Source organism: Centropristis striata, chromosome 3 (assembly GCF_030273125.1).
Source record: "Centropristis striata isolate RG_2023a ecotype Rhode Island chromosome 3, C.striata_1.0, whole genome shotgun sequence".
Lineage (NCBI taxonomy): Eukaryota > Metazoa > Chordata > Actinopteri > Perciformes > Serranidae > Centropristis > Centropristis striata.
Genome location: NC_081519.1, coordinates 6,718,036 through 6,744,686, shown reverse-complemented (window position 1 = coordinate 6,744,686; position 26,651 = coordinate 6,718,036). Strand labels below are relative to the sequence as shown.

Sequence of the window (26,651 nt, the reverse complement as noted above, 5' to 3'; positions counted from 1 at the left end):
GTACCTCTCGCAGATGGATGTTCTCCTTCTCCTTTTGATCCAGAATGACCTCCAGGTGTCCGAGCTGAGCCTCCGCCTCAGCGATGCGCCTCGCTCTCTCCTGCTCCTCCTCCTCGGAGACCCGGCCCGGCCCCGGGGGCAGCCCTTTACTCTGCAGCATCTCCAGCAGCTTCTTAATGGACTCGTCTCTGGCGCCCAGCGTCTGCTTCTGGGTCTCGATCCTCAGCTCCATCTCCTCCAGGGTCTTTCTCAGCAAGAAGAGCTCCTTGGCCTGCCTGTCATGTTCGGCCTGCAGCCGGCGGAAGTTCTCCTCCGTCAGCTCGATGTTGGTGTAGTGGTCGGAGGCGGAGCGGTTGCCACCCTCCTGCTGCAGCAGGTGGTTCAGGTCTCGCTGTGTGCGCAGCTCGTCCTGGAGAGCCTGGATGGTCATCTGGAGATGCTGAAAGAGAGACTTAACAATTATTAAAATGATTTTAAGGATAATCGACGTGCTTTTCATGACAACACAACACATGAGGGTGACAGTTTATAAACACACTTCTGAAATGCTGTTGCACACGACTCTGTGGAGAAATGCTACAGCACGTCAAACGGGGGAAACGTGTCACTTACCAATATTTAGAAGCAAATAGACTGCAAACAGATGATACTGTCAGCACACAGTCAGACTGATTTGAGTTAAAATACGAGAGAGGAAGTTTATTTTCTTTAATCTGGAATAAGAATCAAATTTCAGTTTTTTGGAATTACAGTAAAAAAACTATATTAAGGCCTAAATGAAATCACAGCTGTGACAAACTATCATTTTATTAGTGTAGCTTGTACAGTAAATACATGTTGGTAATATGCTACTTAGGGCTGGGCGATATGATGATATACGTTCTTAAAATAATATAGAAATGTTTTTTGTGTGTATTTTTCTATATTGTTTCCATCACAATATATTCATATTGTCTACCACTGCACATTGTCTTCGCTTCACTTTAATATTTTGTACATTTTATCTTTATATTTTTCATTTCATTTTTGTATTGCTGCTATACAACAGAACATACAAAACATACTGTATGAAATGAATGTGATTTATTCCTCATACTTTCACTTGAAGCAGAATTGTGCACCTAAGAAAATAAAAAAAATATTCACCACTTTTCATTTGAATATTTATTTATTACACTACCAGCAAACATGCTATAGTGTGATATGTGTTGAGATATGAAATGACCTATATCAGGATAAGAGATTCTGCCCAGCCCTAGTGATAATCAAAGCAGGAGACCATCGTGATGCTTCCCTGCAGTGCAGCAGAGGATTCAAACCCCAGCGATGGCATCAGGTTAGGGTCTGCAGGCTGCATCATGTCAGAGAAGACTGTATGCTTATGATTTCTTTTTTTATTTTTTTTTGTGAACGGTGGTAGACATGTAGTTAAAATATGGGATGATTAAGCAGACACAGCAACAGAACCTGCAGTATCCTTACACTGTAGAGATGACTCTAATGTGTAGAATAAACATGTGTTTGTGAGTGAAATTGTGCATGTTCAGTTACAATAATTCAAAAAACACACTTCCTTTTTAGCCTACTATATTTCTTTGTGTGCAGGGTTGTTGATTCTGGGTTTCGGGGGGCGATGTTAGGGCCCAGTTTCTGTCACAGATTGACTCAGGCTTGGTTTTGCCTGCTGACATTTTCTTCCTGCAGATCGCTCCAGAGAGAGATGATCAATCTATGTCCAGAAAGAGGGCCAATCAGGATTTAGAGGAGAGGAAACAGATTCTTGCACTGAAATCAAACCCACTTCACAGGCAGTCTGGGGTCGTAGGGTTTGTGGTTCTAAGGGGGATGGAGCACCAGACACGTTCGGATTGACACAACTGAACAAACCTATCACTCTTTATAGTTTGACAGTGTTTATAGGGGAACAAGTGAGGGTTTACAGGAAAAGGAGACAGGGACAACTGCTGGAAATAATTCACTTCCTTTCGGAGGTTTATAGGAGAGGAGGTTGTAATGGTGCAAAGGGATAGCCAGGTGTCTGGAAATACACGCCACACTGAAGGTGACTCTATGTTGTGCACGCAACACGTGGTGCAAACATAGGGACAAACCTTGGTTCTCCTGGCATCCAGCAGCTGCAGAGCATGGGCAGAATGAACAGAAAAACAAATGTATGGTAAAAACAGAGCGTCAGAGCATGATGCAACAGAGACGGATGATCAACACGAACCAGCCAGAGATTTATAATGAGAGACATCCATCAGTCCGTCCAGCTGCCAGTTTACCGGCCTTCAGTCAGAACATTATATTCACAATATACTGACAGAGAAATGATTACTTACTGAGATTACCTTTCTGGAAAGAGGTGAAGATATGCTTCAAAATGGGTGTAAACAAGTTGCAGAACAACCAACACTTATCTTAGATGTATGACATGGGTCTAATATTGTTATTAATTATTATTAGTAGCACTCATAATGACTTGGTTTGGTATGGTTTTGTTCTGACATTAAACAACCTCCACATAATGCATGTGTTCAAATAATCACATTGCTAGTACATTGGTAGTAATGCTGATAATGTTAGCAGATAACGTATTAGTTTATTGAGGAGCTGAAATATAATAAATCAATCAATAAGTTGATTGGTCAATGAATCCACCTCTACTTTTAAACTGATTCATACATAATATAAGATATTTTTTAAGCAAAAGTGCTCATTCCAGCTTCTTAAACATGAATATTTGATGCTTTTTCGTCTTGTGTAAATTAAAATTTACCATTTTGGATTGTCGTTTCTGAGAAAAAAAGATGTCACCTTGGGCTTTGGAAAATTGTGATGACAATTTCCTGATATTTACAGACCAAACAGTGAGTCGAGAAAACAATCGGCAGAAGGATCCATAATTAATATAGTCATTAGTTGCAGCTCTGATTTATTGACACTATTAACGCATCAAAAACGAAGCAGTGCGCTGATCTTGAAACATAACTAAAGGACAAACACCAAAGTAAAAAAACTAAGTCTGTTTGTTATTCCTCAAACATTTCTTGTTGGCTCACTTCCTCAGACACTGTGAACATGTGAAGCATGTGCTCCTTCAGCCATCAGGGGGCAATGTTTGTGTTAACAGAAGGAGCTGATGAATCTTTCTGCTGCCACCTTCAACAGTTTTGGTCACATATGTGAGTCAGTGCCATTTGGTCCAGCAACAGAAACCATCTAATACATCTCAAACTCTCAGTTTCACACTGAGTGTAGTCCCATTCATTTGCCAGCTGTCACATGCTCACATTCCTACTCTAACTTGGAAATATAATTTCTGCACAAACCACTAAATGACATATTTTAAAACTTGTCAGGTACAAGAAACTATTTGCTATATTGGCCTTGTATAGAGAAACAGTGTAAAATATATATATATATATATATATATATATATATATATATACATATATATATATATATATATATATATATATTTTATTTTTTTTAAACTCCTCATACATGTAGAATACTCCTTAAGAAATGCTTTTAGGTAAATAAAATACTGTAAAATACCTAAAATAACCTTCCAACCAAAATGCATTCAATGTTACTGTAGTTTTACCAATCAAAATGATGACCACAGGTTATGACCACATAGAAAATAAGTCTATTTACGACCCCAGTTCCATAAAAGTTGGGATGCAGTGTGAATTGTAAATAAAAACAGGATTCATTAAATTCAGTTTATAATTACAAAAAACAAAGGTGTATCAGTTTGAAAAATACATATGTTGTCTTTGTACAAGTTAATATACATGTCAAAGAGAATTATAAAAGGATCAAAGTCTGTTTTATTTATGTTTTAGACAAAGTCACACATTTATTGCAACTGGGGTTTTAATATGCCACAATGCAATATCCAATCGGTTATAACAAAACCTTTTTTCTCTCCTCATATCTTCCCTCTTTAAGCATACCTGCTCCCTCTCCCCTCCTCATCAGCACCCCTCCTCTCTCTGCCCTGATCAATAACCTGCCGTCTTGGAACTAAACTGCACGAGGCAGCCCAGTGACTCCATTTGCATAATTGCAAGTGTGGGTTGAAATGACTGTATGCCTGTTCCTCCCCAACATCCACAGCAGAACTGTACCAGTTCCTGTGAGTCATCTTTCGCTGCGTATCCTGAAAAAGAGCTTCCAGAGGTTTCACAGAGTCGAGGAGAGATGTTGAGCTACGGTGCTTCTCTCTCTAACTGACACCTGGGGCAGCCAGGGGTAACTGGCTGTCATAAATCCTTTTGTGCAGAAACACAAAATCCTTCTGAGAGCTACAATAGACAAGAAATTGGATTTTGTTATCCCACCCCCCCCCACAAAAAAACCTCTCCTAAAATGCCAAAAGCTATGTATGCTTACATGCCGGTTAATTACACATACAAAAATATACTGTAGGTGTGAGTTTTCACAGTGATTGTTTAGTCACATGGGTAAAGCTGTGTGTGCTGCTCACAGCAGATATAACAACACCACCTCATTCCTAAACAACAGAATAGGTCGCTTGCCAATGACTCTTAAAATGACAAATATGATAATTTTATTTCATATTGTGAAACAGTCGCACTACCACAGTATTGAACACGTGGTTAACAAAACTGAACTATGCTTAAAGCACCAAAACTACTTGATTAAGTTTAGAAAACGAACATGGTTTGTGTTAAAATAAGCAGTGGTGGAATATAACTAAGTATAATTACTCAAGTACCATACTTTTGAGGTACTTGTACTTTCCATTTTATGTAACTTGATACTTCTACTTCACTACATTCAGCCGACAGCTTTAGTTACTTTTCAGGTCGACATGAAAAGCGATTAGATATTGGTTTTAATTAAACCTCATAACAGTATATTAAGTAGTTAAAATGAGCCCTATGGCTATAAGTAATCTTATAACATATGAGGACAATATATAACAATCTCAGTGGGTCCATTCTGCATAACGAGTGCTTTTACTTTTGATCCTTTAAGAACATTTTGATACTGATACTTCTGTACTTTGACTTCAGTAAGTTTTTAATGCAGTACTTTTACTTGTAGTGGAGTAATTTCACAGTGTCATATTAGTACTTTTACTTAAGTAAGGGATTGCAATACTTTTTCCACCACTGAAAATAAGTATGTGACCTATTTAAGTTACATGATTCAGTTATGCACGTGCTATAGTACGTAACATGGTTACGTTGTGAAATCAATGTATGCACAGGGACATAGGGGACCAGAAGATCAGAGATATAAATAGGAGCAAGGCCATTTAAAGCTTTAAAAGTGAGTAAAATAATTTTAAAATCAATTCTGAATAAAATGGGTAGCCAGTGCAAAGCTGCTAACTGTGGTGGTATTTGCTGTTAGGGCCGCGAGTCTCTGGAACTCTCTACCCCTTGAGGTCAGACAGGCTACATCACTAGCCTTTTTTAAATCCCTACTGAAAATTTTCTTTTATCGCAAAGCCTTTTTAACTACTTAACCTCTCCCCCAGCTCTTGCCACTTTCTATGTTTTGACATTTGTAATTCCAACTTGTCTGCATTGCACTTTACTTACTTACTGCTTTGTTGTTTTATTGTAATTTTTATCTGTCATCCACTGTGTTTTTATCTCTTGTCTATAAAGCACTTTGTAACTTTGTTAAGAAAAGTGCTATACAAAAAAGGTTTATATTATAAATCAAACAACTGACTAAGTCAACTTACATTTTTTGGGTTAAAACATGTGTGTTTGTTACGTTTAATAAGTTATGAACGAATGTTAAGTATCAATCAGTCGATCCTTTGACACATCCATCCACCTCGTCCTCCTCTTTCTGCCTCTTTATACTATCTCACCTGACTTGGACCACTTGCTCTGATTGCCTACTATTGTTGCAGAGTGAAATGAAATGAAAAGCAAAAAGTGCCTGGTGATAACATGCAAAATGTATGAAGAAATTGTTATTTGTACGCCATGTGGTACCAATCTGGAATAAATATCACGGGGAGTCCTCTGGGCACTATGAATGTCCCAGAGGATAGTAATCTATGAGATTGAAGATATCGCACTAAAAAACAAAAACGTTTACCTCACGGTTGCACTACAGGAAAAGTCAGTAAGCTTCATCCCATGGTGAAAATAAATATCTAGACTAAATTTCCTACCCATTTATTCAGTGCTTGTTGGGATATTTCAGTCTGGACCAAAATGGTGGACACTGTAAACTGTTAAAACATTAACTAAGTAAATACTGATTGAAACTCAAAGCTGGTGACATGCATCTTTTGCCAGGTGGCCCAGGCACAAGCAGCTATACTTGCTATACGGTGCATATGTGTGTGTGTTTAGAAAGAGTGGGTGTTTCTGACAGATGGACAGCTCCAAAGTGCTGAGTCAGCGCAGCCAACTGCTCACTACATTCCTAATCTCTATGTTGTATGTCGTGAAGGCTGACAATATACAATTACACCCACAGTCATGCCTGCAGACGTGGCACTTACTCATCTCCACTCAGCTAAAAGAAGAGATGGGAGAGAGCGGCGTGACTGCAGAAGCCTGAGTTGGGACAGCAAACAGGAGTTAAGTGACACTGAATTCTAAACTATATTTTCTTTACAGTATTTATAAGTGGCCACCCAGTGTGCAGAAGGTCATTTAATATTGTTTCTTCATATTTCTGTTTATTTTCTGAAGAGTAAAGGACTGTGTGTCTGTGCAGGTAATAGCTATCTCCACATTGAACAGAACAGTGCACTGTACTGGATCATTGTTTAGTTTAAGAAAGCCCAAACTGCTATATATTTTTAACCTTCTTTATTTAACTGAGTAACTGTGAAGATTTATAATAAGGCACACATAAAGCTATTTAAATGCAAGTATTTACAGCATAAAGTCTGTAAAAGATGTCTGGCTCTAAATCCCACCAATAACACAGATGATAATGAACTTACTATAGTAATAATATTATAATACAAATACTACCTAAAAAGGAACACAATGTACTTTGAGTATAGAAAGAGGCAGACGTATGAAAAGTAAGAAGGCTTCTGAGGGGCCCAAAAAATACAAGAACATTATATAACATAACATAACATAACATAACATAACATAACATAATATCATATCATATCATATCATATCACATCACATCACATCACATAATATAATATAATATAATATAATATAATATAATATAATATAATATAATATAATATAATATAATATAATATAATAATAGAATATTGTATTTACTACGTACTAAAAAATAAAATGGTTCCTTTTTCTTTTCTTGTTTTTGGCATAAAAGTGAACATCTAGAGAGCCACTGTATGGGCAATAGTTTTAAAAAAAACGATAACTAACTGAAACTGTATTGTGTGGTTACAAAACTAACTAAAACTAACTAAAATTATAGTGAAAATGTCCTTAGTTTTCGTCTTTGTCAACTTGTTTCTATTTGAACATGCAGGAACACATGGTAAATATATTTACTGAGACTGGGATGTCGACACTCCAACCAAAATACAAAACACCCAGAACTGTAAGAATTAATAACCTTATTGGGGCTGGGATGGATAAACAAAAGGAAATGAAGGCACATACCCATTACAAAAAAACTAAAACTAATAAAAACTAAACTAAAACTAAGCATTTTCAAAAAATAAAAACTAAACTAAAACTAGCAAACTCACTCTAAAAATTAATTAAAACTAACTGAATTTGAAAACAAAAACTTCACAACTAATGAAAAATCCAAATCTATTATAACCTTGCTCCAAACCACATTGATTTTGATATATGTCCATCAAGAATCTGCCATTGAAGATATTAATCTCTATATAATCAGCTTTGAGGACAATACAGGCTGCACACAGACACACACACACACACACACACACACACACACACACACACACACACACACACACTGGTACATCTGTTGGGCTCTGGCTGCATATGTTGTATGAATCACAGCAATGTGATTTATTATTATGTGTTAAATCTTTCTCTTCACACTGATGCAAAATACTGAATGACACACAGCCTCTGGGTAATGATGAAGAGAAGCTGTATAATTTCACAGTGATTTTGCATGAAAGCCAGACAGCCAGCCTACCAGTGCAGGCAATCAATAAACCATTCAAATAGATAGAAAGCCTGACTTTCATCTACAGCGATGTCAACAAAGAAACGCCTTTAAAATGACAAAACCTTTCTCGTGCTGGTGTTGATTCAGAACATTGTTTGACGTTAACACCCTTTGCCTCAAGCATTATTTTTTTCCTATTTGAGTTCATGAAAGTACATCACAGTGGCCAACCCAAAGTGGGACAGTGGAAAGTCACTCAGAGCTCCAAAACATGGGGAGCGGAGGAACAACAACAAAGTAGGGGTGGGCGATATGGCCCTAAAAGAGTATTTTCGCGATAACGATATTCTTGACGATATTAAAAAATACTGAAAAATATATAGAAAATTATTTTTTAGTCTGTATAAATAGATAAAAATTGTACAACAAAATACAAATTAATCATAAATCTAAATGTAGTGTAAATTGCAAATCTCAACAGTTGCCAAATACAAAAAAATTACTTACTTGAGTATTAGTAAATAATAATAAAAAATAACCTTCTAGGGGGTCTGTACATTTTATAGTACAATGTGATAGTAGCTTTTTGTGGTTAAAACAACTTTAATTGTTAGCTAATGTTAGCTCGCGGCTAACGAACGGCACAATGCAACAGTGTGTTTGGACCGTTTGGACCTCTGACAGGACAGGTTGATAGTATTTAGATCAGCTCACGCACACACAGACGCAGAGAGAGAGAGAGGGGACAGGACTGATACCTTACAGACAGGTAGGTGCTTGTTTTGAAGCGCAGTGGGAGGGCAGCTCAGTATATTCAGTGCGTGTGTGTGAATGCGTGCGCATGTCTCGGAGGAGGACAGAGAGGTGGGTCGGGGAAGCAAACCTGGAAGTGCCATAAGCCTAGAATCTTTAAAAAATCTCACAGGGGTCGCTTACAACAGTTGCAAAAGAACGCCGGTCCTATCTATCTCAATGAGAAATATAAAATGAGACGACTTCTCACCTGATTTATTACCTCAGAAAAAATCCTTGTGGCAACATTATGGTCTCAATAGCTAGTTTCAAGTCTTCTCCAATACAATATGATGTTAATTGTGTAAATAATGGTCCAATTTAGAAGAAAATATATGATAAAGAAGCCTATGATTTGGGGCGTGGCTACCTTGTGATTGACAGGTCACTAACATGGCGAAACAAAGCAAAACAATGCATATCAACGATTTTGTCTCAGAACTTTGACCCTTTAAAGTTTTAGTCAAAAACTGCCTTGAATAACTGTCATTCTGTTGTACTAAAAGACACTCCGAGGAGTCTGCGGTTCAGTTTTTCCGGTAAGTAACACAAGTTCATGTTGTTTTAGCGTTAACAGGTTATTTTTAGATACACCTGTACTCGCGCTTTCCCATTCCAAATATGGTCGCTCCCGGTTACAAAAAACATTGATGGGGAAGGACATAAAGCAAGGTGAAGACAACCGTAACACTAAACTCGATGCTTCAAACGACAGTCCACAAACCATGTGGGTGACCTCACGGAAACTATGTCCATTATTTATATACAGTCTATGAGTTTAACACACACTTAGCCATCAGTTTATCATTTTTACCTAACTTCTTTCCCTCCATCATTCCTGCATGTCTTGTCTACTTTACAATAGTTTGCTTGTAATTGACTATTTCTTTTGCTTCTCAAATTTTATAGAGCAGTAAAAAAAATAGCGTTGACACATCGACATATGGACATGAAGAGCCGGGGATCAAACTGTCAGCTTGTAATTAGTAGACGACTCTGAGTGGGCTACCTCCTCCTGAGTCACAGCCGCCCCTCAAAAGCTGAAAAATTTCAGTGGAAACGAGTGGAATTTATAGTGCTGTCTGAGTCTTTTTCCTGGTTTAAAGAAGAATACATCTTTATTATTGGATTCTCACTCTAGTTGTGAAGATGGACACTTTTGCAGTGTTGGCAAAGCTGTGGTCTCATCTAAAACTGTGCTGTTGTGAAGAAAAAGACACCAGCAGACTGTAACACGTCTTATCCTCTTTGCTTTGTTCCTCCACCCCCATCCTAATCTCAGCAGCCTTTCACTCTGTAAATGTTTCCCTGCTGTAAATGTTGAGACTCTCCTCGTGATATTACCTCCCTGTCCTCCGGATGAAGAAGCAGCCATCTTATGTGCTCACACGGGGAGGGTGGTTTCCACAGGAAGTATACATGGCCTCTTTTAAATGTGTTCACATGATACTTCTTGTGTGCAATTTGATCTCACCGTGTCATGACATGGCTGAAAACATCAATACCTTGATGCTCATCATGTATATGTGACTGTAGATATTGGCCTGTCAGAGACGGATCGGTATCTTTTGGTATACTGTACGTATATAATATACTGATACTGATATGTGCCAATATGGAAATATTTTTTAAATAATATATAACACATACAGTTGTTTTATTCTGTATTTAAATAGTCAGCAACTGACTGATACTGAACATACAGGACTATTTAGCAATTTTATTTGTATTATTTTATCCATTTTCTCAGTGTTCATTCCTAGAATGGGTTGACAACGCATGTCACAGTGTGCATTTATAAAATCACAACTGTATCAGTTTGAACACAACATATATTGTCTTTGAACCATTTTCAATTGGATATATGTCACAAAAGCTTTTGCAAATTATCATATTCTTTTTAATTAATGTATTTATTTTAGAGAATGCCCCTTTTTGGGATCTGGGTTTTGTAATATTGGTAAAGACTCCTTACAGAAAGCATTTTTTTAAGAAAGAAGCCTTCTGAGTACATTTGTAGAGTCATATCAATACAAAATTGGTGCAAAAACCACATAGAATTTTGAGTCTGATTGAACAATCCACTATATCAACCACCACATCCGTAAATTGTGAAACTTTCCCCTCTTATCTGTATCTCTTACCTCTAATCTGTATCAATTTCAGTCAGGCTGTAAGCAGGATTGTTTGTCACGAACTGAATAGAGCTCTATATTACACACCTGCTGCATCACCTGCTGCATTACCGTATATATGATTCATATGTTCTTATTGTCCCTCTACCTCCTCCACATTATACACACGCTGGTGCTGATGACTAAACCTTTACACACACATTACCAGCTGGCACAACTACAAATGCAAACATCCCTGCACACACACACACACACACACACACACACACACACACACACACACACAGCCACACAGACACACACACGCACGCGCACACACACACACACACACACACACACACACACAGACTGTAAGGTTCACACATCAATAAGTGATGTTGGTGCATGTTAGGGCTGCACAGTTAATCATCATCTTATTGAAATTGCAATATGGACTCTGTGCAGTATTTATTAAAGGGAAAATATGTGTCAAAATACCATTCTGACTGATGTAGTGTGTGGTGCTGCGAGATATCCCAACCTAGAAATCACACAATGATATTTTCAATATAGTTTTTGTGAGTAATGATGCAAAGTATTCCTTCCAATATCCTGAATCCTATAGCAATTGCATCACTCAAAATGATTGCAATTAGGTTTTTTTTTTTTTAATCAAATTGTGCAGCCCTAGTGGACCTGCATGCACATACATATACACTTGCACAAACAGACTCAACCCCAGACACTTTACTGAGACACCAAAGTCCAACCCTAATTTCACATTCACACTGTTATTGCTCAGTGACTTGTAACAATCTGCAGCTCAGAGGGAAGAATAAAAAAAAAAAACACGTCATGTCTGAGGCAAGGTATCCATGCACAGACAGAGTAGTGTGATATGGGAGGCTCAGCCTCCATTTTGGGGATTGCGTTGATGAGGGCTGACTGGGTGGCTGAGCAGCAGTGGTCATGACTCAGTCAGATACGGTCCGCTCTAGCTCACACACTTGCCTCCAGCAGCTCTTGTTCAGCTTCGGCACGACAAAACATTCTGCTGAATACAAGTCAAATGGATCAGCCCGTTGCATAGTACATTAAAAATTCCTGTCCTGGGCTAATCATGACCTCGAGTCACGACCATCGACTGTCTTGATTAAAGCACTGCAGGCTGCGGCTGGCATTTCACTCACAGTGGAGACTTTGATTTACTAAACAGATGAAAGACATCTTTTCCTAAGACTATATTCCCAGATATTATTTTTCACAAAATAAACATTGCATGGCATTTGCTCAAGCTAATAGAGGCCCGAGGCACCTGATGCAATTGTAAAGGGTGCTAGAAGACAGATGTAATGATTGGCCTGAAATCACTCCATTATTAATGAGGCAATTTGCTCCTCAATCAGCCTCTAAAACCATCCCACCGTAAGTATACACTTACGTAAGGACGCCTCCCAGCCCAGAAATCAAGATAGAAAAGACCAATTATAGTAACAAGGCACATCTGCCTTTTATTAGCCGACATACTTCATTAATGAACCCAACCAGTAGGGATATAAATATCATTCAGTGCAGAGTCTGAGCGAGCGCTTATGGACTCGGGATGATGGAGTCCTCTCTTTGTGTCGAGCACAAAGGCATAAAAGCCCACACTGTACTGCTTTCATGTTCTGCCGGACACATTCGGCACCTACGCTGTATGAAGCCAGGCTAAAAATATATACAGGAATGAGTATTTAACAGCACTGGACAGAAGGAATAAGTGAAATGATGAATGGCTTTGGCCCTGTCAGTGGCAGTGTTGGTTTAGCTTGAACAGACACATTCTCCTCCCAAACACTGTCCCCATACATTTTAATGAATCATAAAGATATAAAGGAACCAAAGTCCCTCTGGCTCCCCCTTTAGGGATCACCAGCAGGTAAAAGTGTGAGGCAGAGAGCTCGACATCCTTCCTTTTCGCAGCATGGATCTGCTTCAGGGATGAGCTGGCAATCTGCAGCCTCTTAACCTCCAGTCGAATCAGGTAAGCCACGAACGATTTGCTTTAAAAGGGAATGTTCATGCACACAAATGCGAGCAGACGTGCACAAAGACAGACGGCTCTCATTTAAGGGTCACACTAATGGTATCCTGCTGTGACCTTGAAGGGTGGAGTGACAGTGTTGAGTAATGAGGGGCTCAGTGTCTGACGGCGTCACTCAACCAGACAGACAGAAACGCAGACGGACTGGCACAAAGAGCACCGACAGCTGGCAAAAAATTCTGCCTTTATGTTGCACGAGATGTCTTAAAATCAGCTGCATCATCCTATAGAAGTGACTCAAAGAAAAAAAAAAACCCTGTAGAGCAATATGCTGACCTATTCCACATCGACTTCAGTGTGTCTTGCACTTTTCCCTGCTGCTGAAATATCAAACAAAACCAAGGTTCTGGAGAAAACATTTCCATATTAAATTCAACTGTTATTGATGATAGGCTGGTATTTTATCTACATCATCAGATCTGATATGATTATTGCTTCATCAACTTATCAAGCTTGAAAATGATCAAGGTCATGTCAATATATCAAACAATAAAGTCAGTTGTGTTAACATGCGTGTTTGTTTGCATAAAAATGTCACCGACATTTAAGCTGACATGATGCCACAGAAACAGAAAAGCTTTCTCAACCATTCAAAGATTCTCACATCTGTTTAGAAACAGTAGCAACACAAAGTGACAACTTGTTGTTATAGTTACTTATATCTCACTTATGGCTAATATATTAAACTTTTTGTTCACAAAAGTCCCAACTATTGAGGAACTGGCCTGGCAGCATATACTGCCTGTTAAGGAATAAATGACTCTCTATAACTCTCTGCCAAGTGTTTTATATTTATTTTTTTATTAACAGTGCCCATTTAATTTATTGGCTGTGAAGTTTTATTTTGTTTATGTTATTTAATATATTATTATATATAGATAGATATTTTTATATGTATTTCACTTTCCAATTCCAATATCTGAATACTCTTAAGATTCAAAAGTTAATTGTTCTTTGAAGAGGTGGACTTGCTGTTATATTATAATTACATAAGTATTCTGCAATCTGCAATATATCGTTTATTGCAATTATTTCTGGGACAATATATTGTCCAATAAAATTAGTTATAGACAGGCCTATTATCTATTTCAGTTGTTTTATTGACTCTAATTTTCACTTGAATGTAAGGGGTAATTAGATGATTAAAAATATGATTTTTTTTCAGCAAAGTCATGATTTTCTGCAAACTGCAGTGCATTTAAAGCTGGTGCAGGCCAGATGAACAGAGGTTGGACAGCGAGGGATGATCAACGTCAGAGTAAGTAAAGGCAGGACGGCGGAAATGGGAAGAGAGAGCAAGACAGACAGAGAGTGTTTAAGCATCCTTGACATTTGTCTCTGGGCCTTCTGCCTACTCTTGTCAGTTACTGATTTAACTGGGCCACGACTACACCCCCACAGTGAAGCAAGCAAAAAAATCTTCTGACATCTCACATTTTCAGTGCCAATCTGATAATAACCATTGGAAATAAATTAAAGTAAACGTTGTGGCCAAATTGCGTACAGAAGTTTCAATTCACTTGTTGGCAGTTTTTTTTTTTTTTACTTTATTATTAAAAGATTGAGAGCAGGTTTGCATTGTCAAAATTATGGATTAAAAGATCATACGAGGCACAAGGCTCACTATGTCAGCTCATGTTTCAAAAACTAGATTACAGAAAAGTAGATTAAAGGGTTTTGTATTTCCTGTGGCTCAAGTGGTCTCTGGCATTGATTCTGTACTGGAGTACTATGTGAGGAGAGTGCGTGTTAAATATTTATGTGCGCAAAGAACTCCTTCCAGAAAGGTTTCCACAAGTACTGAAAAAACATGACTGACTGTAATAACTCTCTTGGACTGAGGATGACAGTGGTCTATTGCAGAGAAAAGAATGGTGAAAGCAGAGACACACAGATCAAAGAAGACAGCAGAAAGACAGCAGAAAGACAGCAGAGTGAGTTCCACTGCAGGAACGAGAGGGTTGTGACGGTCTCACCTGGTTCTCCTCATGAGTGACTCTCATCTGCTCTTTAAGGATTGATGTGCGAGCCGCCTCCTCTTTCCTCATTATCCTCTCCTTCTTTAGTTCAGGACTCCAGAAGCTCTTGATGCTGTTGGTGGAAGATCCCAACTTACTATCTTTCAGGTCAAGCTCGCGGCGCAGCAGCTCATTTTCCCTCTGCATATCCCTGAGCTGGACCTGCATCTCCAGCAGCTCCCCCCCACTGCCCCGCACCGCCTGCCTCAGCAGAGCGGAGGGCACCCCCTGGTGGTGGTGGTGGTGGTGCAGCATGGAGAGAGAGCCCAGGTCACTGTAAGACAGAAGGTCAGCATGGGGCAGCCCCACTGAAGCGATGTTGGGACTGCTGCCCATGGCTGTGACGCGGCCCCCGTACATGGCCCGGCTGGTGGCGCGACCCAGAGTCATAGTGCTTTTTGGGTAGGTGGCAGTGGAGCCCACGCCCTCGTGGTCACTCAGGTACATGGGCCCTGAAGTGGCATAGGCAGCGTTGAGTGACTGGATGTTCTCCATGGAGAGCGTCTTTCCCCCCGCACCACCCCCGCCCCCGCTGTTGGCCCTCCGATGGCCCAGTCTGGGGGACCTTGGCAGGCGCGGGGACCGTGCGGGGCTGCTCTCTATATGGCCTACTGCTCTGGCACTGCCGTACATGTCCTGTGAATCAGCGGTGTAGCCACCAGACGGTCCTTAACAGGAGCGCGCTGAAATGAGACTGCTCTGACCCTCTGAACCGCACATGGGTGATTTATTTCATGCCTTAATGGGTGGAGCACATCAAAGTCAGATCTGAGGAAAGAGGAGAGAGGCACCTGTTAGATGACTAAAAAACTGCTTGTATCTGTCAGATGAAAGGCACAGAAATAAAAGCATACACTTTGAACAAACACACAGGGTATTACAAGGTAAAACAAACAGATTTGGCCTGCAGGAAATGAAAGAAATGAATAGTTCTCTTAGCTTTAAGACTGTTTTAGTCAGCATCAGCAGCAATCTGTCACATTTTATGTGACTCCTATTTCAATTGGCCCACAGGAATTTCCCAGCATCACCCTGGATTTCCCACTGGCCAACATTTATCTACGTCCCATTAATGCTGCTGAGACAGTCTGGGGAGAATTTGTGCTTTATAACCACACAGCACGACAACTCAGTAATTAACTGATTAAAACACTGGATACAATATCATCACATTTTTCTACATAATACATAATGCTCAAAAGCAAATAATGATGATCATGAAGTAAAAGACAACATGCAGGAGATATCAACCAAATTGTTCTTTTTATAGTGAATCCACAATAAAAAAGGCTCAGGTGTTATACTTTAAATGTCACTGTAATTTGGATTAGTGGTTATTAGTTCCTATTTCTATGCCTTCTGTTATAGTGTATAGACCAAATTAGTGATTTATGTTTGTATTGGGTGCTATGACCAAAATCTTCTATCCCGATAAACATGATTTAATATTTAAATAAATAGTCTTTGAAATAACCACAGAGTAAAGGCTATTTTTGTATATTACTGTGTAAATTAAATATGTGGCAAGTTAAAAGTATTTTCTCATCTAATTAAGAACTTTCATGCTAAAGGACCACACTTTTAAAGAGTAAAAAAAACAAATAAATATTTCCAGCTTTAAACTGTTTACATGCATGCACACTAATACAGAGTAATAAGATTAAGGCAACTGTTTGATTTAATTACACTGGAGTATTCCCTTAAGCTAAATTCTTGGCTGTAAGAAGAAAATCCTGCACAATCCTGCAAAACACTACTCACAATTTGTTTTAACCAACATTTGGGCACATTATCGGAGCTTCACACATTATTGTCCACCTTTATGATGGAGAGAGAACCCTGTCCTGAGCTGTTTGTACATTGTTTTCTGGAGTAATGGAGGTTAAAGGTTGGGCAGGTTGACCAGAAGGTTGTTAGTGTGAATACAGTTTGTTAATCACATTTAGATACTCAGATAGGAACATTTTGTATCGGACTCTATACTTATTTGCAACAGTATCGTCGCCTTCGCCTTCTGCAGTTGACACACAACTTCACACACACACACACACACACACACACACACACACACACACACACACACACACACACACACGCACACACACACACACAACAGCATCTTTTATAATTTTACCCACTCTTATTGGTCTCCATGTCCTTTTGTTCTATATGTTCTATATATAAATAATATTTGATTAACTGATTGATTGAAGGGCAGTTAACGTTATCAGTCCTGCTGTTTATAACATTAATAAACAGTTAGTTTAACAGTTCTTTTCATCTGACCTGCTAACTTGCCTTTAGTGGTCATTTAGTGGTCTTACACTACCTCGTCTACCTAAAATAATTCCTGTCATTGTTGCTGTTTGGTATTTTTGGGGGGGATTTCAATTTACACTACCTCACAGTCAGAAAACCCAAATATATTGTTGTCTTTTGTTTTTTGCACAACCATTTTTTACATATTTATATATTTCTGTCAAACCTCACAGTTTTGTTACTTTGTCTTTATTTGCACTATTGTTATTGTTCTAAAAGTATTATTATTAGTTACGACAACATAAATGTGTATCTCTAAATCTCTAATTATAATTATATCATGATATGATTCCATTGAAAGATGACAAATTATAGTGAATGATTGTCCAGCCCTACTTAACCCATAAGAACCCATGGTGACACCCGTGTAACAAACACTTTAAATCTTCCAGAATCTCCCATATTCAGAACAGAAATGTGAAAAAGAAGCTAATTTCAAAAAACGTATTTGTTACTGACCATAATTCCCGAACAAATTAAAGTCACGAGTTTTTATATATATGTTATGGAGATGTAAACAAAAATAATATTTATTATTGATTTATTCTTATTTTGTGACTTAAAAACAAATCTGACAAAAAAACAGCACTATAAATGTCACAATTTTGATAAATGTTGTGGAGATGCAAAGAAAAAGGCAAATTTGTGTCTCTGTAAGCAGAAAATGTGTCTAGTTTTTGTATTTGAAAATAAGAAATATCATAAACATAAATACCATAAACGCCCAATGTATCGTATATGTCACATCACAGATCTTTGACATATAGGGGTAGTATTATTATTATTTTTTTAAACATCATTATGTGTTCTATGTGTCCACTTGGTCTGTGGTATATCCCCCATAATTTTCCTTTAAGGATTATGGGTCTGGGTTCTTATGGGTTAATGTGAGCTTTATGTTTGACTCTTTGGCCTCCTACTAGCACAGTGACGTCTGGATTTTGTGTTAGAAACTGAACTAATGTACAAGAATAAAACATATCACAAACACACAGAAACATAATTGCTGTTATGTTATGAAGAGCACCAGAGTACATCGCTGTGAAGCACCAGACAATACATTCATTGCAATGTCCCCAACTCACTGCAATAAAAATCAATTATAAAAGACAGCGAACATAATCAGGCCCATGGCAGATGACATAAAGTCATCCTCTGCTGCATTGAATTGTCTCATAAACACATAAAAAGTATAAATTAAAACAGATAAGGGACTTCCAATGATTTTATAACCCCTGATGTTATACTCGATATGCTATACAGATATTCAAGCGACAATTTTAATTAAAAGAGCATCAATCAAAAGATTCTAAAATACTGCAGAGCCTGCTGGCTAAAAAGGGAGAGAAGGAGATGGGAAGCTTAATTTTTAATGTTGTAATAATGGGTCTGCCATTTCATGCCACCTCAAGCTTCAATATAGCCCAAGATATATCACAAGCTATGATATATTTAAGCCTGAGATGACACTTAATGGCAGTGTCATTATTATATTGTGGTAGATATATTTTAGGTAAAATTGAGAAAGCAAACAAACGTTGAAGACAAAGACGCTGACAGAGGTTGTTAATGTCACCGGCTGTCTGGTGATGAATAATACTGGACCGTCTGAGTGAGAGACACAAAAATTAGACTCTTCCATCAAACTGAACTACGGTATTTTCTCTCCTCTGGTGACACTTGCTGCTCAGACCCAGTTGCCATGGTGACTATGCCTGGGCTAACGCAGATAAAGCACCTCAGTCGTCTGACACAACGGTAGCACAAGTTTCCAAAAAGCTGTGGCCAAATGTGGAAGGTGCGTGATGCAGCAGTGCAGAGGTGACATGACAGCCTGCAGGCTTTAGAGCAGCGTTCTCTCGCTAGCAAACTCCATGCAGATTCCTTTATTTTTCTTCTTTTGAGGGATGGATGAAATGACAGTTCATGGCACAGGGAACCATGTGTCAACAGGTCTCCCCGGTGCATGAAATCCAGTGAGATTTCTGATGACAGGAACCCTCAGTTGCACTCACTGAAGCATCATGTGTGGAAACACTTGGCCAGGGGGGAAATCACCGCAGCCTGGCAGAGGAGGTCAGACAGGACACCGGCATCTCTGTTGGTAATATTTAGTAAAAGGTGGCGGAGTGGACGGGAACGTATATTAATATGAAACGGCAGAAGAAATCATCAAAATTTGTTTCAAAGGCTCAGACAGAGCTGGTGTTTAGATTTTGCATCCATAGCCTAAAAACTATGTAAAACTCTCTCTTCAGCTCCTCTGAGAGACAAATTAAAATTTGAAATATGCAGACATATGCAACAACTAACAACTAACACCGTGGCTGTTATCTACAGTGGTCAGCTTGCATGTCTGTGAAGTCTGGTTGGTAAATGTTTTAGGAGCAAAAACAGCATTCAGCAATGGGCAAAACAACAATAACATCCTATAATAAATGATAATTGACCTGCTCTATTGGGGCTCATAATGTGTTTTGGGGAGAAACTGTTAGTGTGGATGATTCAACTCGTTTTTGAGGCCGAGTTGTTTGCGGCGAAAAGCAAAACATCCTGTGAAGCATCTTTCAGTCAGTGTTTGTTAGGATCTACTTGTAATGATTGTGTCTCTTCAATGTTTTTCTGTGTTCATATGTTGTCATCATGTTTTAGACTTTCTCCATGTTTCCAGTGATTTAGGCAGTGACTCTCTGGCTTCTTTGTACCGCTTTAACCCTTGTGTGATGTTCATATTGTTGTTACTCAGCCAGTGTTTGTGGGTCTGATGGACCCGTTGCATTTTGTGGCTTTTAATGCCTCACAATCAAATACTTTTATGTTAAAATACTAAACAGATGATGCACAACACAAGCTGAACACATGAACACAGAGTAAACATATCAGTCAAGACAGACTGAACATCAATTTCCACACTTCTATTAGCCCCGGGTCCAGTGGACCCGGACATCTTATATGTAATAGAAATGTGTAGGGGGGGTGTATGGTGTGTGGTCATTAAATATGTATTCTGATATATGTTCTTCACAGAAAATGAGCCAAAGTCAGTGAGTCTCAGTTTGAAAAATTAATTAATTGTATCATTTTTCTTTTAATAAAAAATGAAAACGGGTCCCACAGACCCGAACACCACACAAGGGTTAAGTTGCCTTATATGCCTTGAAAACTTACATACACAAGTTGTGTTTGTCAGCCCTCTTATTAAAGCTGACACATTCTGCTGTTGTAATTATGAATTACAGAAAAACTGTAATGTGATGTGGAGAAAAGTTTTAAAAATGATGCCAACTGTGCTCCTCCTGTGGGCCAGTGATCTGGGATGTGTGCCATGTGACTGCAACGTCCACGCTTTGATTCAGTCATTGTTGCATCTCCGCCCCCTCGCGCCTCATGTTTCCTGCTAATCTTCACTTTCAGCTTTTTAATAAATGGCACATATGCCAGAAATATCTACTTTAAAACATCATGATGAAATATGCCAAACAGAGGAAAACACTGCTTTTAAAGAAGTGCTTAACTCTACAGGCTCCAACTATAAACACACTGAGCCTGACAGTGTCAACATTAATAAAACATCTTCACTTAAATGCTCCTTGCTTGCTTTTTTATTGCAAAGTAAGGTGTTTCTGTTTTTTTGTCCACCCAGCTGCAGAGGCTGTAATCAAATGGGAGTGCATGGGAGTGCCACAGTCCCAGGTTTTACAGAGTCATTGCCCTGAGTCTTACAGTATCCGTATGGGAATACTTAACTGGTTTGATCAAAGAAGCGTTCAGTGTTGGGCTGCTACCATTTCTTTTCATTAATGATTGGATATTTTAGTCCATGAAATGCCAGAAATCAGCAAAAAAGAAATGCCCAAGGTGAAGTTAATTTTTTGCATCTAACAGTCCAATAGCCAAATATATTCAGGTTAAAAAAAGACTTTAAATACTCTCATTTTAGAAGATGAAATCAATCATTTTTTGGTGTTTTGTTTGATAATCGACAACCAAATACACAATGTTTTGGCAATTGACAAATAAATTAATCGAATAGCTAAGTAAAATATGGAATAGGGATTCAACTTTTTCAGTCCTGATACAGATACCTGAACTTTAGAACAGTACCGATCTGATACCAGTGTTTTATTAATTAGCTCTATGTCTCATTATGTGGAAATTATTTTTTTTATTCTTTATGTATAAGGCAACATCAGGCTTGACCTAATTGCTTTCTTATTTGTAAAAACAAACATAACAAATACATGTAAAGGTACTGAATTTTTATTGACTGTTTTTTTTATTGCCCTATAATAAATAGGGCACCAACAACTTGGTAAAAATGTATTATAATTCAAGTGTAAACCTTTTAAATGCACCACCAAATTGGTCAAAACTCAAACAGGAAAACAAATCCAGTGTATGATATATATAGTAGTCTGTATAAACATAGAATTGAATTGTATTGGCCCCATTGTCACAGACACCTGATCCAGCTATTTGAGTCAGTATCGGATATCTGATATCAGTATATGTACATCCCTATGGAACATGTCGTCCACAGATCTCTGTCATGTTCTACATCAGTTTATCTCCAATGAAAATATTCTGATTCTTTAACTATTCCTCTAACACAGAACATATCTTATCTACAACAGATCCACACACCACCAAAGCACATTTCTCAGCGTGCCATGCAGAGGGAAATGACCAAAGTGCAATAAGAGAGTATCAGATTATTGCAGAAATAGTGATTTTACTGGACTACCACTAGAGATGCCAGCTGGGAAGGCCAATTATAATCCTTCATATCCCACCCACCCCCTCTCTACAGTTAACTTCACAAAGGATACTCAAACAAATATGCATCAAATAGCCTATTCATGTCAGTCAATATCTTTTTGATATTTTCCATGCAGCTTTTTGAAACTCGTGACCATGATGTCACATCTCACACTCCTCAGGTAGTAGAGAGCAATTACAGCTGCCAGGACCTGAAACCCTGTCAGCAAATGCCAGTAAAGGCCTTCTGAAGAAATGATCACTGGCAATTCAGTGGTGCGTTAACAGCGGGGAGGACACAGATGTTCAGACACAAAGATGTCACCACAGGCATCAGGAAGACCCCTTTTCTAGAAGGCGATCGTGACATTTTAAAAAAGCCTGCATGCAGGGAGATTGTATTTGCATTTTCCTGTAAAACTTCTAGTTAAAACCAGGGATCTCTGACTGTAAGGAGATTTTGAGGTCAGAGCGCATGTCTCAGGAGCACAAAGGGATTTTTTTTTCTATAAATAGCCTTTTCAATGGGTTGATAATGAAGAAATGTCATGTGAAAAGAAGTAGCAGCCGGTTCAGTGCGGTGCAGAGACACTTGAGCAACACATGCAGCCTCTTCATCACATATTCTACTACACAGCACTGACGCCCCCGTGCTTCCCACTGGCTCCAATGGTTGGTTGATTGGATGATAAAATGAAAATGTGCGTCTCCAAATGGCCTGTCCACCAAAACCCAACATTCAACCATAGTGGTGCTTTAAAATGGCTTGTGGATGCAGAACATGTGACATGTCCTCGACAGATGTTTATGTTAATTACACAAAGGCCTCTGTCTCCAACTGAAATATGTATTCTGCTAACCGGCGTGTAGGCTGAATTACATTTGATGCTGCATAGGAAGCACGACCGAGCCATTGACAGCTCATTGGGCCTACATTTTCGACGGCTCCGGCGTGGTTGTGCGTCGAGCAGCCAACTACACCAATGAAATATTAGTCTTAACCAGCCGTGGGGAAGCCGACTGAAACCTTTATTTTGAAATGCGGCGCTGCTCTACGGTTTCAACACGGCTTTAAAATGCAAATTCTCAGGTATCAAGTGAGCACTGACTGGCTGTGTCCATGCAATCAACGACCGCCGGATTTTTTTTTTTTCCTTAACGCACATAGCCTGGGCTTTTCTTCCGCCGTATCAGTCACAAAACGCGCAAAAAACGGAAGGACACACGTGTCATTAGTTGTAAAATGAAACGCAGATAGACTGGAGGTGAAATAAAAGAAGCAAACGTACCTTGATCGATGTTAATTCCTCTTCTTCGCCGCTTTAGACGGCATCTTGTCGCCTCCATTCAACCCGAGCAGCCTCTCTCAGCATCCTGCTCTGTCATTGGGCAGCGGACACGCTCTCTCTCCTCCTCTACACACCAGGGAGCAGCATCACCACTACTGCAAGTGGCAGCTGGCAGGAGGGGATGGGCGGATGAGATGCGGTGAGCGGCCTGCACGGAATTTCACATCATCTTGGATGCTGAGTGGTAATCACTGACCGCGTCCCTCCACATTAGTCAGAGATATGTGAGGGTTTTTTATATTCTAGTTGTCTTTTATTACTCGTTTTCCGTTATACAGGTACCCGGAAACACTGTGATGTAGTTACGGCACATTTCAGGGTAGGTGGGCTCTAATTCAAAATTAGATGTGTGGCTTGGATCAGTAAACCTGTGGGTAGAGCCAAAATAAAGTGTTTGAAGTGGGCTATTATACCCCTTAATTTTGACTCTCAGGCAACCCTTCCGCCCACACAGTGCAGCCCACCACCCTGATCTGATGCGCATAATGCATTTTTTTTTAATTACTTATTGATTGTCTTTATTTCGAACATGCAGGCAATAAAAAAACAAGTTTAAATATTAATAGATGAATAAATAAAAAACAAAACAAAAAAGCAAAAAATTTTAAAAGAAACAGACACTTTCTGCAAGCTCGAAAGGGGGTAGGAAGAAGTAAAAAAACGTATCTAGTCCTACCCCTTAACGGAACTTAAGTTTACTATTATATGTAATCATTACTTTATTTGCATTTATGATGCTTTAACTATAATTACAATTACTTTAATATATTTGTTTCATTCATTGTTCATACAACAACCTATTTAACTGCAGGATAAAGTTCTAATGTGCATTATCAAAACAAAAACAAAAAAACAACTTAACCCTATGTGCAATATTAATAATAAATGGCAAATAGCAGCCATGTAAGTATTTTATCTATAATAGGTGAATATAATGTATGTTTATTATGTATGTGTATATCTTATTTCTTATTCTTTATTCTGTTTTTATATTTTTGTAAACTCCCCTGTCTGTATCTTGAGCTACTGTGATGACAAAATTTCCCCACTGCATTATAAATAAAGTCTTATCTTATCTTTAATTGAGTTTTTCCATTTATGTAACTTTATATTTCTATTCTGCTACATTTTGAGGCAAATATTATACATTTTACTCCACTACATTTAGCTGACAGCTTTAGTTACATTTCAGGTCAAGATTTAATGTGAAAAACATGACACAATTAAAGTGATTAGAAATGAAACCCTATAATGTATATTAAGTAGTTAAATTACCCCTACCTTGACAACAGTAAAATGCTGCTTAGACTTAGGAAAATGTCATGTTTTCGGTTAAAATATGTATGTTTGTTACATATATAAATATTCACTTATTCCAGCTTGGTGCAGCTAGTTGAAGCAGAGGAAAAGTCATGGGGAGTCCTCTGGACACTATGATAGTAGTTTATTCAATTAAATCCAACAGTTGTTAAGATATCATACTAAAAAACAAATAGTACTAGTACTAGTTGAGATATTTCAGACTGGACCAAAGTAGTGGAAATGTCAACAATTAAAACATTAACTTGTTTTAAGTAAATACTGATTGAGACTCAAAGCTGGTGACATGCATCTTTTGCCAGGTGGCCCAGGCACGAGCAGCTATATGTGCTATACGATGCAGATGTGTGTGTGTTAAAAGAGAATGGGTGTTTGTATCTGAAAGATGGACAGCTCTTTTACCCAAGTAAAGGATCTGAATATTTCCTCCAAGTAGTCAAGCTGGTGTAATAACACAGTTGGAGAGTCTGCTGTGAGCTTGGAGAGAGTTAAGATGGATGTACATGTCAATATTTGTGCTGATTAAAGAAGATTTAAAAAGTAGTAAACAAGAGATATTTTAGCCCACTCATGACCCACCAGCCAGAGAAACTGGAGAACGCTACCAAACCAGCAAGTAAGGATTACAAAACCATTCCTATATGGTTGGAGTTAATACCAAAAGATGGTGCTGTCGTCTGTAAAAACCAAGGAGTGATTTGCACGCCTGACAGGCTTAACTCTGGGAGAGAAGATCCCTTCTCCGTATCTGCCATCCATCCTGTAATTTCTTCCTCCTTTACTACTCTTGCACATCTGATCCACTTAATTCTTATTGGTTGAGCAGAAGAAACAGAATTACCCCAGCACAGCTTGCACTGAAGTGGATCAAGTGTGCAGGGGCAGATGATATAAAAGCCTGCACCACATGGAGAGACTTGCTTTCTTGCAAAATGCAACGAAAAAAAAATCAATACCACTCTGCTAAATAGGGAGCTGTAGAAAGACACATAGCATAGCTTAGCATAAAGATTCAATACAAGGGGTCTGAAGGGGAAGTTAGTGGTACCTTAAACCTGTATTCCTTCTAGCAGCCAGCAGGGGGGGACTCCCATTGGCTGCAAAAAACAATTGTATGGAAGTCTATTAGAAAATGACCAAGTTTATGGTTTTATTCGCTTGTTTCAAGTCTTCTTCACTACAGCATGATGTGTTTCATGGTTTAAACTAAAATAGACAGTAAAGCAACTTTAGGGCAGGTTGCTACCACCAGAACCTGTGTGTTTTCGTCTGAGAACTTTGAGTCTTTAACAGTAACATTGGGCACCACCTGGGCTACATGGTGGTGTAGACAGTTAGCACTGTCCCCTCACAGCAAGAGGGTCCAGGTTTGAATCCGGCTTGGGGCTCTTCTGTATGGAGTTTGAATGTTCTCCATGTGTGGGCTCCTCCGGTGTGAGAGAAGGTGTGAATGAGATAAAGACTAGATACAGGGGTAAACAACTTGGCTGACTCCCTACAAAGGTAACACAATCTACCTAGTGTCACATTATATCTCATTTGTTAAATAATTGAATCATTATGGTTCCTAAGGGTAACCCCACCTACATTCAAAATACCAATATGTTATTTCCATGGCCGACTGGAGCTGGGTGCATTGGAAAATAGTCGCTCCAAGCAACAGAACACAATCTGGCACAAACTGGACTGTTTAGCAAATCTGGAGCGCTGTTGGAATGTACCATTCAGTTATTCAGAGCGACACTCTTGGAGTGACAGGGTGTGCTCTGGGCTCTTTGTTTCAGGAGACTGAGCT

At 38.8% G+C, this 26,651-nt stretch overlaps 1 protein-coding gene across 2 annotated transcripts in view; it reads right to left on the bottom strand.

Annotated features, from left to right (window-relative positions):
* erc2 (ELKS/RAB6-interacting/CAST family member 2) overlaps positions 1-23,569 on the bottom strand; it is a 54,602-nt gene extending 31,033 nt beyond the window's left edge. For both annotated transcript variants that reach the window (XM_059329262.1, XM_059329263.1), the window contains exons 1-3: positions 23,477-23,569; positions 15,069-15,878; positions 5-439 (exon numbers count right to left, since the gene is read on the bottom strand). In XM_059329262.1, coding sequence (XP_059185245.1) covers positions 5-439; positions 15,069-15,743 — 1,110 coding nt within the window. In that variant the 5' untranslated portion in view covers positions 15,744-15,878; positions 23,477-23,569. The remainder of the gene's footprint in view (positions 1-4; positions 440-15,068; positions 15,879-23,476) is intronic.
* Between the last annotated feature and the right edge of the window lie 3,082 nt (positions 23,570-26,651).